The following is an 18,186-nucleotide window of genomic DNA, read 5'->3' as shown; positions in this document are numbered from 1 at the left end:
TGTCTGTGTGGGAAAAACGAAAAGTAAATGTGCGTGTGTTGGCGTATGCCTGAGATGAAGTGTGAGAGCGCGGGCCTGTGTGGAGTAGACAAAGTCTATGCGAGAGAGTGATTCAGTACGAAAACGAGAGAGAGCAACTGTTGAGAGAGCGCTTGTGTGAGAGCAACTCAACGTGCAAGTGCCTGTATGTGTGTAACTGCTATTGCCGCTCTCTGCTTTCTGCTGGCAATAACTAACAACCGGCTGCCGGCATAAATATCATGCGCTCTCTCGCTCTCGCGTTCATTTCCCCCTTGCTCCACCTTCTACTGCATGCGTATCCTTATTGCGTGTTATGCAGCAGCAGCAGCAGCAGCAGCAGCAGCAGCAGCAGAGTTCGGTGAAGGGGTCGAAATTTTCATTGTGTTTTCTGTCAAAGCTTTTATCTTGCATCCAATTGGGAATATATACAATACATATACATATATATCTACAAATATAATCCAATTAACTTGTCTGAGAACATCAGCCTCAAACTTCAAATGCTTTAACCAGCTTTAAGTATGCAAATTATTGCGAGCAAAATATATTGCAAGTACTTAGCTCAGCTTTTGACGGCAAAATCTATGCAAATTCATATTCTTGAAATTGTTTAGCTCTACTATAAATCTTCTTTAAGCATGCTGCGAGCTTTTGTACGATTTGCATAAATAATTGCAATATGGCAAAATTATGATAATTATGGAAATTCGGAGACAATTTTTTACTGCTAAGAAAAATGTACTAGCTTGAGTTAGGCAAGTATTTTCGGTCTTTTGAGACGTGTTTCGAATTTATTATTTCAATTATTAAAATTCAAAAGTATATATCTTTTAAAAATTTTAAAAATTTGATATATTCATTTTTTAAATGTAGTTTTTTATATCATTTCATTTCTATTATATTGTGTTTAATTCTTTCTTCTATCACCTTTTTTCAAGAATTCTTCTTTAATAGTAATGTTAATGTACAACTGTATTCAGCTCGTTATTAATGCAAAATTTGCATTCTCTTTAGATATGAAAAAAAAAACTCCACTGCGCTTTGATCGGCGATGATTTGCGAAGGCTTTTGCGATAGAAGTAAATATTTAAAGTACTCTCGTGCTTAAAGTGGCTTTTAGTTAATGTTCGTGTAACTCGTCTGATTTGCATTTCAAAGTATATAGCGCCATATCTGTGAGTATGATGGCTATATAGCTAGATACACACTTGCACGCCTGTATTTTGCATTTAAATTCCCCCGAGCGACACGCTGGCACTCGCCCACAACACTCCACCCCACTCCCTCTACTTTTCATCACCCACCAGCAACAACACACACACACACACTCATACACGAAGAGAGCCAAGCCAAAATAATGAGAGAGCGCAAGAGCAAGAGCGCGAGTGAGAGCAAAGGCGATGGCGTGACGTGACGTGACGTGAGCTATGGACTCTCGGCTATCGCTGTCTCGCTTTCCCAAAAGGGTGTGTACTATGCCGGCCGGCTGTAAGCGTAGAGCTTATAGAGCAGAGCGAGATAGCGCGCTACGCGTGCGGTGGTTGTGCGCTCATTTGCTCTCCTAGAAATGTTGGAAGAGGGGGGCGGGGGGTTAAAAAAAGGGATACTGCTGCTGTAAGGACGACCGAGAACCGAGGACCGAGGACCGCGGCGCCTGTTTGCTGTTTCTGCTTTTTTCAGTCGTACGTGTTCGTTCGTTGCTTTCGTTCGGTTTTGATTCTCCATTCGGTTGTGTTTCTCAATTCGAGAACATTCATTTATAATTTTTTGACTCCTCTGCACCAGTTTTTGTGTTGTATTCAGTTACGAATTTGTTGTGTTCTCGGTTTTTTCCAAACTAAAAAACAAACAACAACAACAACAAAAACCAGAACAAGGAACTAGAAAAGAACACACACACACACACACACAAAAAATACACCAATAACTGTGCATGTCGCTCTCTGTGCAATAATAAATCTATAATACATAGATATATATATTTAACTAACTATCGCAACTATCGTACACTTTCGATTCGTTCTCATCATTATTATAAATAATTTTTTTTACGTTCGTGTCGGGCCCTGGCAATTGCAATAAAACGAAAACACGAAACAACGTCCTAGTCAAATTTTTGTCACATTTTTTTTTTTCGTGCAAAATTTTCTCGAAAATATCGTGCAAAGTGTCTGCCAAATAGCAACCACAACAACAACAGCAACTACTAAAGCAACAACAATAATAATAACAACAACAACAACAACAACAACAGGAGCAGCACTTGCAGCGTCGTTATTAGACAAAGCCGTCAGAGCGAGACACACGCTGCTCTTTCTCAGCAACAACAAAAAAAGTAAGGAAAAAGAAAACGAAAACGAAAAAAATTCAAACTTTGCGACATGGCGAGACAAAGCGTAAACGAGACAGACGCAAAAACTTTGCCAACTGCAGCAGAGCGCTATAGCGTAAGAGTGAGAGCGAGAGCGAGAAAGACAGAGCAAGTTCTGCAATCAATAGACCGAGCATTGTTTTATCTATTCACAAAAAAAATCCAAATAGAAGTTGCCATGTTCTCACTTTTTTTGTTGTTGCTGCTCATGCTTTTTTTTGTATTTGATTTTGTTTGCTTTTTTTTTTTTTGGTTGTCTAGTCTAGCTATTGCCAAAAAAGTCAAGTGTTATAACAACAGAAGTATAACAGTTATAAAAGGTGCTTGTTATTTTTTTGAAGTGTGTGAAAAAGATCTTAGCTAAAGATAAGATTATCTGCAATGTAACTGAAATATTACTCAAAATGGTCTATTGGAAGCGTAGATCTATTTCTATGTATAACAGTTGACTGTGCTACACAGCTGAGAGTTATACTAGATGCAAATGTGAAGCTCGAGGCTAGCAGACCGTATAACTGTGTTTGTATGTGTGTGAGCGGGGGGTGTGTGTGTGAAAGTGCAGGGTTGAAAAGGGTAAGCGTAACGAGTTGAAAGTTGCAAAAGAAAGTTTTCAACTATGCATTCATTCTACTAAGGGGTGTTCGACAAAATAACATTTAAAAATGGAGGTTGACAAATGCAACAACAACAAAAAGCAGTCTCAAAGATCACGAAAACTGATTACCACTCAAAGTAGAAGTTAAGAATTTTGGCATATAAGATTTGAGGTTAAGAAATGATTTTTTAAGACAGCGATTTTTTATGAAAATTAAATTTATAGATAAAAAGGAAGATAAAAGAATTGTCAAAGATGAAAAATTGAAAAGAAGCTGAAGATAATAAATTAAATTATTTTGCAAAATTTAAAAATTCAGAAAAGTTGCAAATATATTTAAAAATCTACTCATTTCTTGAAACGTAAAATTTTGAAAAATTCAAAATATGAGTTGAAAATGAAAGCAATATTTAACAAGAAAGCTAATTTCGAGTGAGTTCAACTTTGAGATACTCGCAAGCCATTTTCACCAAATAAACATACTGAAAAAATACCTAAAATATACCGAAGAATCTATTTGGTATGTCGATGAAGTACTAAACATACCAGATTGTCAGCTAAAGTAACCACTTTTATTTATAGTATATAAATTTACTTCTTAGATAACTTGTACAACACTAGCAAAGACTATATTTGGTATATCGATATACTAGAGAGAGTACAAAACATACCAGATTGTCATCTGCATATGCATATAACATTATTTCTTATTCAACTTGTACAACTCTAGCAGAAAAGAGTGAGAGAAAGCTAGTTAAATAAGAAAGCTACAAATGCAACTGCGGCTGTCTCTGTTAACATTCTGTCTCGCTCTTGCGTCAGCTGCAACCAGAATGCCATGTCGTTCGCTCTCTCTCTCTTTCGCTCACTCTCTTTGATTCTTGGTCGCTTGCACCCTTGGCCGTCAAGACCGAGACGCAGACCAAGAACATGCACAGACCCAGACCGAGAACGAGAATGAACCCTGACCCACCTCAAGGTGCTGTGATGTTCAGGGAGGGGGAGGGGGAGGGGGCGGGGGCGGAGGCGACACACATTTTAAATGAGGTCACAGATATCGGCGCAAAAGTGTCAATTACACATTTCCTTTTCTTTGCGCTGCTTTGTTTCTGTTTCTGTTTTGTTGTTTTTTTCTTTCTTTCTTTTCTTCTCTGCTTCTTGTGCACTTTTGCACCCTTTTTGGGTACAGCTGGGTTAGGGGGAAGCTCTAAGGGTTGGCTGACCAGATGGGGGCGAGGTGAGGTGAAGATGAGAAGGAAGGTGAGGAGGAGGAGGAAGGTGAGTTCTTTGAGATGCAGCTTCGTGTCGGTGTGTGTGTGAGGAGGAAGGTGCTACAATTCCTTTGTTTTGGGGTCGTCCCTCTTTGCTTTTGTTGTTGCCCTTTTGCTACCTCTCGAGTGTCACGTTGTTGTCGTTGCTTAGGCTCTTGTTTTGAGTTCATTGAACGCGAGGACAGCCGCAACAGCTGTTTCACCGCACAGACAAAAGAGCAACCACAATAGAAGCGGTGATCAAAGTGGGAAAATGCCCGAAAAGTCGGAAAAATGCATAGAGCAAACTACAAGCAGAGTAGAAAGAGGAGAGAGAACAACAACAACAACAACAACAACGATAAACACTGGCCGTATAATGCGAGTTCATTGACCCGCTCAAACGATTCGAACCCGAACTCGAACTCGAACTCGAGTCCCTGAGTTTGTATCCTGTAAGGATGCGGGGCACACACAAACACACACACACACACGCTCACACCGTGCACAGGGTGTGGCAGGGGGTGCTAGAGGTGCGGGGTGCGGGGTGCGGGGTGCGGGGCAACAGACGTGCCTTGGCTTGTTTGTTTGTTTTGCGCGTCAGGTTTTTACCCTATTTTCAATGCGCTCCTTTCTAAGCCTCACACACACACACACACACACACACAGGATCAACTTCCTTACTCTCTCCCCTTTCTATCTCTTTCTCTCTATTCCTAATTCGCTCTCTCTATTCTGGCTCTCTCTTCCTCTCTCTCAATGTTTTTCAACCCCTCAGCTGCATTCATCCAATTGGACCAATGCACATGCAGAATTCCAATTGGAATAATTCTGACTTCAGCTGCCAACTCTGATTTCAGATTTCATTACGATTACGATTGTGATTACGACAGCGATTACGATAGCAATTGCTAAATTGCACAAGTCAAACTTAATGTGAGCTAATAGCGACTTGTGAATGCTCTATAAAAATACGTAATTATATTTGAGAAATTCAATATAAATTTAAATTAATAAATAGCGAAAAATTCATTTGTAAGTTAAGTTAAAAAAAAATAGTTAACGAAAAATATTTTCGAAATACTGATATTAAATTTCAACTGCAGATAATGTTTGTAAACTATTTTGGAAGTAATTCAGCAAAGCTCCAAAACCATTTCAAATTTTTTTGTAAATCAAAATTTGCTTTAAAACTCTCATCAATAAAATTAAGCTTATCTCACAAAGCTCATATATACAACGAGACTGTATAAAAAGCTTAATAATGAGCGAAAAGCTTAATTTTGTAGATGAGAGTTTTAAATCAAATTTTGATTTACAAAAAATTTTAAATGATTTTAAGGCTTTGCTAAAAAAAAAAAAAAAAAAAATATTTTACTACAATATTTAGATTTTCGCATGGAAGTCTTCTAGACAATTTTGATTTACGAAAATATTTGAAACGTTTTTTTTTTTTAGATTTGCAAATAGCAATAGATAAAATATACAAAATGCAAATGAGAAAATTAAATTAGAATGAATAACCGAGACACATTACTTCAAGTGAAGAGTATACAAAGATGGCTATTATTATCAACTGAAATAAAAAATAAAAGAAAATAATAAAATATATTTAAATATATATACAGTTGGGTTCATTAAAATAACAGTGCGAAAGACGCAGAACAATATAACGGTTGGATCGCTGGCATCTATTGAATTATTTCAAAATACATGCATTAAGCTGTTATAAGTAAATTTTTAGCTTGATGTTATGTTTATAATAATATTTATACCCGCTACCCATGGGGTAGAAGGGTATTATAACTTTGTGCCGGCAGGAAATATATGTAACAGGTAGAAGGAGGCATCTCCGACTCTATAAAGTATATACATATAATCTTGATCAGCGTCAACAGCCGAGACGATCTAGCCATGTCCGCCTGTGTGTCTGTCCGCCTGTCCGTCCGTCCGTGTGAAACACTGGATCTCAGAGACTATAAGAGATAGAGCTATAATTTTTTTTCGACAGCATTTGTTATGTTTGCACGCAGATCAAGTTTGTTTCAAAATTTTGCCACGCCCACTTCCGCCCCCGCAAATCAAAAAAATCGAATAACAAGAGTAATTTTAAAGCTAGTCGTATAAATAATCTATACACTTTGCAGTGTATCAACTCGTCAGCCAAATCACAGACGAAGTGAGTGGCTCAACCGCTGAGCCACTCGCATATTGCGCATTTCACATGCTTACAAGCAAAAAAAAAAAAAAAAAAAAAAAAACAATTTAATTAAATTCCAAGCCATTAAGCGAAGTTTTTGCTGAAGCAGCGACAAAGAAAAATGAAGAAAACTTAATAAACAGATTTGGGCTTTGGATTTGTTACCCTTAATGGGATGGGATAAGAGAGTGTATTAGCTAAATGTGCTGGGGGTGAATTCTCCCTCTCTTTCTATTTCTCTCTCTCTATCTCTGTGGCTCATTAGAGGGGGATTTATTTGTGTGTCTTTTAAATATGCGCATATCTAAATGATTTCCTATTTTTCTTATTCCAATTGCAGATTGAGTAAAAACGAGCGAGCAATCGAATAGCTATCATTTATCAGACAACCGACAAGAACACAAAGAAGAAGAATAAAAAGAAGAAGACGTAGAGGAAGAAGAAGAAAACTCAAGAGGAGAATTTAATACTATGTATGAGAAAGATTTTTAAACTGCAAACCGAGCAAAATAAAACCAAACACCACCAAGCAAAAACCAACAACTATTAACATAAAAAAAGGAGTATATATACACACACATATATATATATATATATATATATAACGAATAATCATATTTAAACGTATATATATACACACTCAAGAAGAAGAAGAACTGTAAGAACTATAACAAAATACATATACTATATTATTATATGTATACATATTTGCATAAACAAAACTAAGTTCCAAGGATTATTTCATGACAAAACCAAAAACCAAAAAAAAAACCAGCGCAAATTAGTAAAAATCATATAACAACAACAACAACAACAACAAATTATTGCTATCTTTTTGCATTTTTGCAATTTTATATATAAACAAAAAAAAATAAAAATAAATAAGAAATCAAGAGAGAGAAAGAGAGAAAGAATACTCAAAAAGCGAAGCGAACTCAACAAAAAACATAAACAAAAAATTAGCAAAATTTACTCTTTTATCTAAAAACTAAAAACTAAACTAAAATAAAGAAAACATAAGAAATTACTTCAAATTTAAATACAATTTTAAACTCTAAGCGAAGCCAAAGAACGGTTAAAGGAAAAACAAAAACAAAAACAAAAACATAAGATTAAATAAAAAATACTATTTTTTTTTTTGCGATCGTAGTTGATCTAAAAACCCAAAAAGGCAAAAATCAATAAAAGAAATAAATCAATAATAATAATAATAAACGAAGAACTTGCGGCAAACAATTTCACTGGACGTGTGCAAAGCGCAGTCGAATAAAAACAAAACACAAACACTTAAAAAAAAAAACAAAAATATATTTGTAAGCGTAACCAAACAAGCAGTGAGATTAAATACTAAGCACAAGCCACAACCAAAGGACAACAACAACAACAACCAAAAAAACAACCAAAAAAAAAAGCAACTGCAAAAGTTGAACGTTCATTTAACTGCAAAGTGTCTCGAGTGTCTGTGTGTCTGTAACTGTTAACAGTTACAGTTACAACAGCGTTAACAACAGCATCAAGATTAGCACGAAAAGCAGCAACAGCAACAGCAACGGCAACGGAGCCAACAGCAACGGCAACGGTAACGGGAACAGTAACTGCAGCAAAAGCAACAGTAACGAGAGCCTGAACAACATGACCAACGCCATGGACATTGTGAAGAACGGAGGCAGCGCCAACGGATCCGTTGATGGCAGCAATGATGAGTCGCGTACCAATTTGATAGTCAACTATCTGCCACAAACCATGACGCAAGAGGAGATGCGATCGCTCTTCTCAAGCATTGGTGAGTTGGAGAGTTGCAAACTGGTGCGTGATAAAGTCTCAGGTAATTTGGGTAAATATTAACCAATCAATCTACTCTACTTACTACTCTCATTTCGTTTTTATTGTTGCGTATACTTAATATATGTATAGTTTCAGTATTTTAATATACTACTGCGCTACATATTTTTATATTGCACTAACATACTTGAATGTATTTGCCAATTATTTGAAATGTCATTCATAGAGGCGAATTTATCATTCAATTCATTCACTCATTCACTTTGAGTATTTTAATATACTAAACAATATTTGTATATTGTGTTAACATACTTGAATTTGTCAATTATTCCAAGTGTCATAGAAAAAAGCTTTTCATTCAAACTAATAATAAACTTCATATTCACTTTTAGTATTTTAATATACTAAAAGCTATATAGTATATTACATAAATAAATAATATATATTTTCAGTATTTTAATATACTACTACACTACTTGAATATAATGCATTTGCCAATTATTTGCATTAAATTCATTCACTCATTCACTTTCAGTATTTTAATATACTAAACAATATTCGTATAATGTGTTAACATACTTGAATTTGTCAATTCTTCCAAGTGTCAAAGCTTTTCATTAAAACTAATAATAAACTTCATATTCTTTTTTAGTATTTTAATATACTAAAGGATATATAGTATATTATATAAATATACTTGTATTAATAACATTTGAAATGCCACATGCTCCAGCTAGCCAAGCTTGTTCAAGTAGCATAGTATATATAATATTCACTTTTAGTATTTTAAAATACTACAAGATGTTACACGGCATTTACATATGTAATATAGTATTAACATATTAACATAGACACAACCTTTGTCAATTACTGCAAACTTTTCATTGAAATCACTATAGAAGTCGGATAAGCTTAATACTTATTTTTAGTATTCATATTATATACTACAGTATTTTTCAGTACAACAAGTTTTTTATCGTACTATTTGATAGAAAAATCATTTATTTTCAAATTTGAAAAGCATAGGAGCTTTAGGCTTTCATTAGGAAAACCTTTAAAGTAGCGTATACTTAATATACTAAAAGTTATTGGTTTTTTTTGTTGGAAAAGTTTAAAGAGAATTTAAAATTATAAACTATTGATAATAATAATTTTCTTTTCATTGTTGTAATTGCTCAGAAAGTTTAGCCTTCTATTAAGGTCCTTATTGACGTAGCGTATACTTAATATTTATTTTTAGTCAGAATGTACTACGAAGCTTGTTTTTGTCTAATTGCAAATGTCAAAGAGCATAGATATTATTTGACTTTTGAGGGGAAAATTCATATATGAAATGTCATGGGAAGTGTTAAAGACCACAATAATTGACATTTGAAGAGAAAATTCTTATTAGAAGTGTCATGAAAAACAGTCGCAGCTTTGTAAGTAACATTTTTCCTCTCGGCTAGGAACGTCTGCATTAAAATTAATTGAATAAACAAGATTGTTATTCGTCAATAGAATTACTCAGAGAGCATAGAATTTGACCCTTATCTAATCTATCGAAAAAACACTTTTGACTTTCTATAACATTTGAACAAGTGAAGTATATTTAATATACTTATATACTATGTAGATTTTGGGAAAATATTGACAAAATGTTCAATCTGAAATGCTTAACAAGTAAACAATATATGTATATCATCTTTTTTTATTATTTCTCTATGTTACATCTATTATCTACGCAACTGCATGACTAACGATAGTATTTAATATTAATGGATTGGCTTGCTTAACATCATATTAAATATAATACTAAATAGAAATTCGTGCTTCAATTACAGTCTTGCCAGCATCATTGACCGCACTCAATCCGGCTTTGCAGCAAGGTAAGCATAACTTGATAGAGAGAGAAAAGATTATTTAAAGATGATAACAACATTTTAAATTTAGGTCAGAGTCTGGGCTATGGATTTGTTAACTATGTACGCGCCGAGGACGCTGAGAAGGCTGTGAACACCCTGAACGGTTTGCGTTTGCAGAATAAGGTTATTAAAGTATCATACGCCCGTCCAAGTTCAGAATCTATAAAGGGTGCTAATTTATATGTATCGGGTCTTCCGAAAAATCTATCACAACCAGACTTGGAGGGGATGTTTGCATCGTTTGGCAAAATAATTACATCTCGTATACTCTGTGATAATATTTCTGGTAAGCACTGAACTCAATTCAATTGTTGTTGTGATTGAATTCGATTGAATTCGATTCGATTAAATTCGATTACAGGTCTATCGAAGGGTGTTGGTTTTATACGTTTCGATCAACGCAACGAAGCTGAGCGCGCCATCCAGGAGTTGAATGGCAAAACTCCGAAGGGCTATGCCGAACCGATAACCGTTAAATTTGCCAACAATCCAAGCAATAGCGCCAAGGCCCAGATCGCCCCACCATTAACCGCATACTTGACGCCTCAGGCAGCGGCGGCCACACGCCGTTTGGCCGGTGCTCTGCCATCGGCCGGTCGCATAAGGTAAGTGTGTGAATACTATCGATATCTATCGTTCACTATCGATAAATATATCATTTACTATCGATAACTATAGTTTATTATCGATCGAATATTCTCAATTTATATCGATCAATTACTATCGATAACTATCGTTAACTATCGATAGCAATAGCGATAGTTTGTCAGCGTTTGTCTCATGGCGATAGGTGGATATCATTTTTCATTGTTTTTAAGTGAGCTTCGAGCAAATGTCTCTCTGTCTTTCTCGCTCTTGCTCTCTCTCTCTCTCTCTCTATGTATATCCATCTCTTTTATGTTGGGGTACAGCAAAGACAACTGTAATTCAGTTAACATTCTCTACCCTTCTCTCTCTCTCTCTCTCACGAACAGACAGACCCCTTGACAGCAAATAATTTGTTCGCCTATGATTTGTAATGGTTACATTTGTGTTCATTCTTGTTTTGGATTTATAGTTCTTATGAATTTTTCTAAACATGTATACATAAAAAAAAAGAAAATACTTGATTTCTATTTCCTACCTCTTTTTCTTTCCTTTTTTCTTTTTGAAAAACAAAAAAAAAAAAAAAAAAAACAAACAAATTTCTCATCATTTTTAGCATTGGAAAAAGTCCATTGTTAGCGATTAACAAGGGTTTGCGAAGGTGAATTTTTCGACTTATTTATTTCTCACACACACACACACAAACACACACACACACACACACACCCCCCATACGTAAACATATATTGATTGCTGTTTTTTGATTTATGTTTCAAAACTTGAAAACCAAAAAGCAATACTAAATGTTTAGATTTAATGTTTGTGTGTAATTGTTATATTTAATACTACAATATTATACTCGCCGCATATCATTTTCGATTTCCAAATATCAAATCAAAATAAATTTTTTTACTTTTACTCATATTTGTTCTTCAAAAATAAACACAAATTACTTTACGATTTGCACTCACATTGTGGCTTTTTGTGTTCCAATGTTCGATTTCGATTTCGATTTTGTTTCAGCGCATGTTTAACTTATTCGTTTTATCATTTCCTATCCCCAAGTATATATCATTTAACTCTTGTTTAATATGTTACATCTATAAATACTCTAAAAAAAAAAACGAAACTCTTTATCATACTCTGCTTTGATTTCATACTCGATACTATAAAAAACTTAACTTTACCTTTCAAAATGTATTTTCTTTTTCAATTGTTTGTGTTTTGTTTTTGAACGAATTTAGCGACAATTACATGCTTGTGCTTTCAACTGAATAAACAATAATTGGGTTACCAGATAATGCCAAGAAAATGAACAAAACCAAAATTACTTGCAGCACAGTGTAATGGTGGCCTCCATCAACAAACATAACCTATGAAGCATGTAAAAATTCAAAACAAATTAAATTAAATAAAAAAAGAACATACTTCGGCCTTTTCGAAGATGGAATTACTTTTGCAGTCCTCAGAGATAAAATACTATTCCGATTGTTAAAAAAAATGTAAGAAAGTAAGAAAGCTATCTATTTTCAATACTATCCTCTAAATATACTAAACTAGTATACATGAAAACAAGTAAGAAAGCTAAAAGCAATATATTTTGCGGTATTATTCTCAAAACATACCAATTATACTACAAAAATACTAAAAATATATTTTGGGGTATTATTATTAAAATATATCAAATATACTAAAAATACTAAAAATATACCAAATGGTATATTTAGTATATCAATATAGTACCGCATTCAAAATATACCAATATATACCAATAGATTAAAAAATAAATATGGTATATGCAGTATTCATTTTGGAATGCATCAAATTATTATAGCGCAAAAATATTAAAAATATACTAAAAGCTATATTTCGTATATTGATATAGATTCAACAAATACTATTCTGATTGTTAAAAAAACAAACAAGTAAGAAAGCTATCTATTTTCAATATTATCCCTTAAATTTACTAAACTAGTATACATGAAAAATATAACAACGGATATATTTGGTATATTGATATAGTACTTCATTCAAAATATACCAATAGAGTAAAAAATAAATATGGTATATGCACCAAATTATTATAGCGAAAAAATATTAAAAATAGCTTTATTTCGTATATTGATGTAGTGCCACACTCAACAAATACCATGGAGCTCAAAATATACTGTAGAGTGTAGAATATACCATATTGTCAGCCAAACTTGTACAATTTTTAGCCGATAGCAACCGAAATTTTATAGATGCTGTACTTATTATTGTCTGTATTGAAATTATGACCCTGATCAAGAATATATATACTTTATAGGGCCGAAGGGAATTCAAAAAAAATATATATAGAAAATAATAATTAGAAAATGGAAATAAAACTGCAAGAGTAAGCAAAAAAAAAGAAGATTAAAAAACAAAATGAATCCAAAGTAAAAAAAAAAAAAAAAAAAACAAAAAAAAAAAGACTGAAAACATTTCCAGCATAGCGTTCTAGTTTCCTATGTGTTTTACTCAAGGAGGGACCGACACTTTTGCTACATTAAATGTACCATAAAAACTAAACTAAAAACAATGATTACAACCTCAAGTACTCTACTTAATCCATATCCATATTCGAATGCAAATCATTATATGACAAAACTAATTTGATTTCTTTTCTCCCTTCCCCAAAACACAATTGAAAATACCAACAGATACTCACCGCTGGCTGGTGATCTATTGGCCAATACGATATTGCCGGGCAATGCAATGACTGGATCGGGCTGGTGTATATTCGTCTATAATCTGGCACCGGAGACCGAAGAGAATGTTCTTTGGCAACTATTTGGGCCATTTGGGGCGGTGCAATCGGTGAAGGTGATTCGTGATCTGCAGACAAGCAAATGCAAGGGATTCGGCTTCGTGACCATGACCAACTACGATGAGGCTGTGGTAGCCATACAATCACTTAACGGCTATACTCTCGGCAATCGGGTGCTGCAGGTTAGCTTTAAGACTAACAAAACTAAGACAACTTAAGCTTCGATTTAGATTTTTCGTTTTTTTCTTTCTGTTTCCGCGATCGAAACGCTCTTAAGTAGGTTTTTGTGATTTTCGTTTCTGAAATAACCAAAAACTCTCTTTACACTGCAAAAAAAAAGAGAAAAACGAAAACGAACAAATAATTAAATATAGTCAAGATAATGGTAATGAATATGATATTGAGACAAAGAGAGAGAGGAAAATAAACTATGAAGCACATTTGTACATTTGGCATTTGACAGCGAGTTTGTAGTCAAAATTACTTAATAACATAATTGATCAAAGTGTGTGTGCATACTAAAAAAAGATGTTGAAACAAAAAAAAATACTTATTAACTATATTGATTTATGATTGATTAATTGACTCGATGATTGATTCGTTAAGCTCATGAAATCTTAGCTAAAATTTATATATTTCTTTTCCTCCATTTGTTTATCTCGTGGAACAGCACTACATAATCTTAATTTAAATTCTTAAAACCACTTGAAAAGAATACTAACAACTTAAAAAAACAAAGCTTAAATGAGGCAAAAACCACAAGAATAATGACAACAACAACACAACAAAAAAAAAAAGGTTAGAACAACAGACAAATGTCTATAAATTGCATAAGAAAAGACAAGACAACAAAGTAAAATCATTGAAAAAGATAAAAAAAAAACAAAAAATGACAAAAAAAAAAATACTTAAAAATACCAAACAATTTAAATAAAATAACATAATTTTTTTTTAATTAAATTTAAATTAAATTAAATTGAATATTACAATTACGTAACTAAATTATTTAATGTTTATTCATTTAACTAAGCAAGTAAGTTACCAAACAACAACAACAACAAGAACAAGAACAACAAGTCAAACAAATACACTTAATATAATTAAATACTATTTATTCAAAATGGGCCCGCAATGTGGACTACGCTATAATTGCTATATATTGTATTTGTGTTCGTTATGCATATAACTTAATTAACGTTAATTACGAAATATATTAATTATATGAATTTTCATTCACTTTAAATAATGTTTATAATATGCTTAAATTCAATTAGATTCTATTCCATTTGCATTGATTTGAACAAATGAACAACAAACCAACAAACAAAAGCAAAACGTAAAGCCGCGTTCAATCAAACAAAAAAAAATACCAAAAATACGAAACGCAACAAAAGAACAAATAAACATACATACATCTTACGTACATCATACATCATACATACTTATAACCATTATTATTATATATATGTAAACGTTTTACTTTCATTTTTTCGTCGTCGTCTAACTTAAAACTTAAATGAAGAAAACGTAAACCAAAAAAAAACGCAAAAAATATACAAATAAACATATAAAAAATACCAAAGTATATTCAATATTGTATGTGCAAACGGAAACGTAAAGAAACCAAGAAAACAAAAAAAACTTATTATATTATATTATATTATATTATATTATATATTATTATGCCTACTTATTATTCCATTTTTATAATTATAACTTATGAATAAAAACCAAAAAATGCAAAAACATCAACAAAACCAAAATCGAGAAAGTACTTACACAAAATACTACAACTAATAAATATATATACGAATATGAATATATATATATATATATATATATATTTATTATTAAATAAATGTGTGACTGCGAAATGGAGAGAAAACCCAAATCCAAAACTAAAAACACATTTGTTTTCATTTCTTTCTGCCACATACAATCAGAGCAAGTAAATACGCTAAAGAGCAAATGAAAAGTGGCAACGTTGCACAACTTTTTCAGAGCAAGTAAAGTGACGCTAAAAGCCAAATGAAATGTGGCAGCGATGCACATTTTTTCAGAGCAAGTAAATACGCTAAAGAGCAAATGAAAAGTGGCAACGTTGCACATCTTTTTCAGAGCAAGTAAAAACGCTAAAAACCAAATGAAATGTGGCAGCGTTGCATATTTTTTCAGAGCAATGTTGCACATTTTCTCTGCCACATACAATCAGAGCAAGTAAATACACTCAGATGCAAGTGAAATGTGGCAACGTTGCCATACCAATTTGGCAACAGGGCAAAGGTCTTGCTCTTGCAACGTTGTCTCAACGGTTGCATTTTTCTTTTTTTATTCATTTATTAAACAGCTACAAATGGGTAACTGAAAAGTGGCAACAGTGCCTGCAAAATAAACACACACATACACGCAACAAGGCCACAAAGCCGGAATGAAGTTCGAAATTTGCTTGAACTATAAATAGATTAAAAACAAACCACAAAATTAAGATAAAACAATATACAAGAAAGCAAAAGATGAACAGCAACAAGAACAACAACAACAGCACTCGCATTTTTAAATGAAAATATATACTTTAATTGAACTCGCAAATGTTCAAGCTTAGTTTCAATATGATCTACAAACGTAATGGGATAAGTTTTAAACTGGTTTTGTCGTCAGTAAATTACATTACTAACTAACAAGATAGGTATCGACAACAACAACAACAACAAGAACAGCAACAACACGAAAAATATACCAAATAAAAATATACTATATACTATATATAGAGACGTACTTATAAGATGTGAGCCTATTAGATATGATTCCGCATTTCTTTCTTTTGGCGCCCCATTTCCTCCCCTCCCCCCAAATATTCCGTAGAGCTAAACAGCAATCAATGTGTGTGTCAGTAGATTTAGCAAAATAAAAAAAAAAAAAAAAAAAAATACTTACTAAATAATAACTAAATAAAAATTTTTAAAAACGAGACTCTTTTTTTTCTCCAAAATATATATATATAAAAAAAAATAAGTAGTGCATTAAATACGGCCACATCTACATGGCAATTGAGGGCACTAAGCGGATGTGGAAGAGGAAGAGGAAGCAAAAGAAGATGATCATCATCTTCAGAGGTAGTCAGAGAACGCGAAGATTAAACAAATATGTATGTACTTAAGATAGTTACATCTCAAGCAAGCAAAGCAAATCGCGTTGGAGTCACATCTGCGCAAATTGAAAACACCAAATTTTAAAAATATATATATATATATATGAGATATATATATGTAAAAATATTTATATATACATATGAAGGATGTAAAATTTTTTAAACAAAGATTTATAGTAAAATTTATGAATATATTGAATAATAAGTATATATACATATATATATATATACAAAACACATGTCAAATGGGAAAAAAGAATAAGCAAATGCATGAAGCTGCGTTTAAAACATGAAAAAATAAAACACAAAAATGTGAAATACATTTAAAAAATACCAAAAACGATTGGAAAACTAAATATGAAAAAATAATCTCGGAAATTGACAAAACAACAAAATGTGAAAAGAAAATAAATTACAAAACTGAAAAACTGAAAAAAAAACAAAACGTTCGCCAAATGTGCCCGTGAGAGAGAAAGAAAGAGAGATCGTAAAATCGGAATGGGCAAAAAAGAAATGAAAAGAAAGGAAAGAAAAAAAAAACTCAAAAACTCGATAGTCGAAAATGATCGATAACAAAAAACTACTCACTTATATGTATGTATATATGTGTGTGTACTCGTACAAACAAATGAATTAAGAAACTAACCAAAAACTGAAAACAGAACCGACGAATTGAAATGGAAATTGAAATTGATATTGATATTGATATGTGTATGAATCGTTTTCTCATGAGTATCGAATCGTTCATTCGTTCTTATTAGCTCATTATGTAATTCGATAGTTCGATAGTTCATTTTGCCAGTGGACTCTATATTAACATACCATACATACATACTCTATAACGAATAAAGTAATAAAACAAAAACAAAAAATACATTTAATTACATACTCATTATGTGTGCAAAAAATACAATGAACTTAATGAATTTTAATCACATTTAATAAACATAATAATAATAATACTAATGATAATGATAATGCTAATGCTAATGCTAATTCTAATACTAATAATATCCATCACATTAGCCAGGTGCTGTTGATACCCACCAGCGCCTCAGGGTTGTGTGTCATTATTCAAGAAAGCAATATTAAAATGTGACTCGAGTTGGCTGCACACAAAACAAAAACTAAAGAATTTCATTTGTTGATTCAGTATATTTTTAGTTTTAGTATTTTTCGCAAAACAAAATACAAATCTGTTTAAATTTTTGTAATCTCTTCTGCTCAAGAGGAGTTTAATGGTAATTTTCAAAGCAAATTCTTTCACTGAATTAAATTTCGTTGAAAATTAAAGCTAATTTTAGTATGTTCCTGGTTTTAGTATTTTCCGTAAAACGAAATTAAAATCTGTTTACATTTTTGCCATCTCTTCTGAGTAGCTATTTTTAAAACAAATTCTTTTATAACTACAAACATATCTTGAAAATATTCGCTGAAAATAGAAGTTTCAGTATATTCCTTGCTGGTTTCAGTATATTTCTAGTTTCAGTATTTTGCGTAGTATAAAAATACTAAATAGAATACTTTAATCAATTTCTA

At 32.5% G+C, this 18,186-nt stretch overlaps 1 protein-coding gene across 4 annotated transcripts; it reads left to right on the top strand.

The window, feature by feature from the left end:
* Positions 1–1,709: 1,709 nt before the first annotated feature.
* Positions 1,710–15,112, top strand: LOC117572884 (ELAV-like protein 1). Of its 4 annotated transcripts, XM_052006734.1 has the most exons (7): positions 1,710–2,356; positions 6,778–6,910; positions 7,588–8,271; positions 10,043–10,087; positions 10,152–10,409; positions 10,485–10,728; positions 13,393–15,112. In XM_052006734.1, exons 3-7 carry the CDS (start codon positions 8,070–8,072, stop codon positions 13,715–13,717), a joined length of 1,074 nt encoding a protein of 357 aa, XP_051862694.1. In that variant the 5' UTR covers positions 1,710–2,356; positions 6,778–6,910; positions 7,588–8,069; the 3' UTR covers positions 13,718–15,112. The 4 variants fall into 4 exon arrangements, with proteins under 4 accessions (XP_051862694.1, XP_051862698.1, XP_034111818.1 ...); XM_052006738.1 differs by lacking the exons at positions 1,710–2,356; positions 6,778–6,910; positions 13,393–15,112 and adding exons at positions 11,325–11,369; positions 11,953–12,001 and having other exon boundaries at positions 7,051–8,271; XM_034255927.2 differs by lacking the exons at positions 1,710–2,356; positions 6,778–6,910 and having other exon boundaries at positions 7,060–8,262.
* The last annotated feature ends 3,074 nt before the right edge of the window (positions 15,113–18,186 follow it).

This window comes from Drosophila albomicans, chromosome X (genome assembly GCF_009650485.2).
Source record: "Drosophila albomicans strain 15112-1751.03 chromosome X, ASM965048v2, whole genome shotgun sequence".
In the NCBI taxonomy this organism is placed as follows: Eukaryota; Metazoa; Arthropoda; class Insecta; order Diptera; family Drosophilidae; genus Drosophila; species Drosophila albomicans.
Note: the sequence above shows the minus strand (reverse complement) of the source record. Positions and strands in the feature narration are given on the sequence as shown.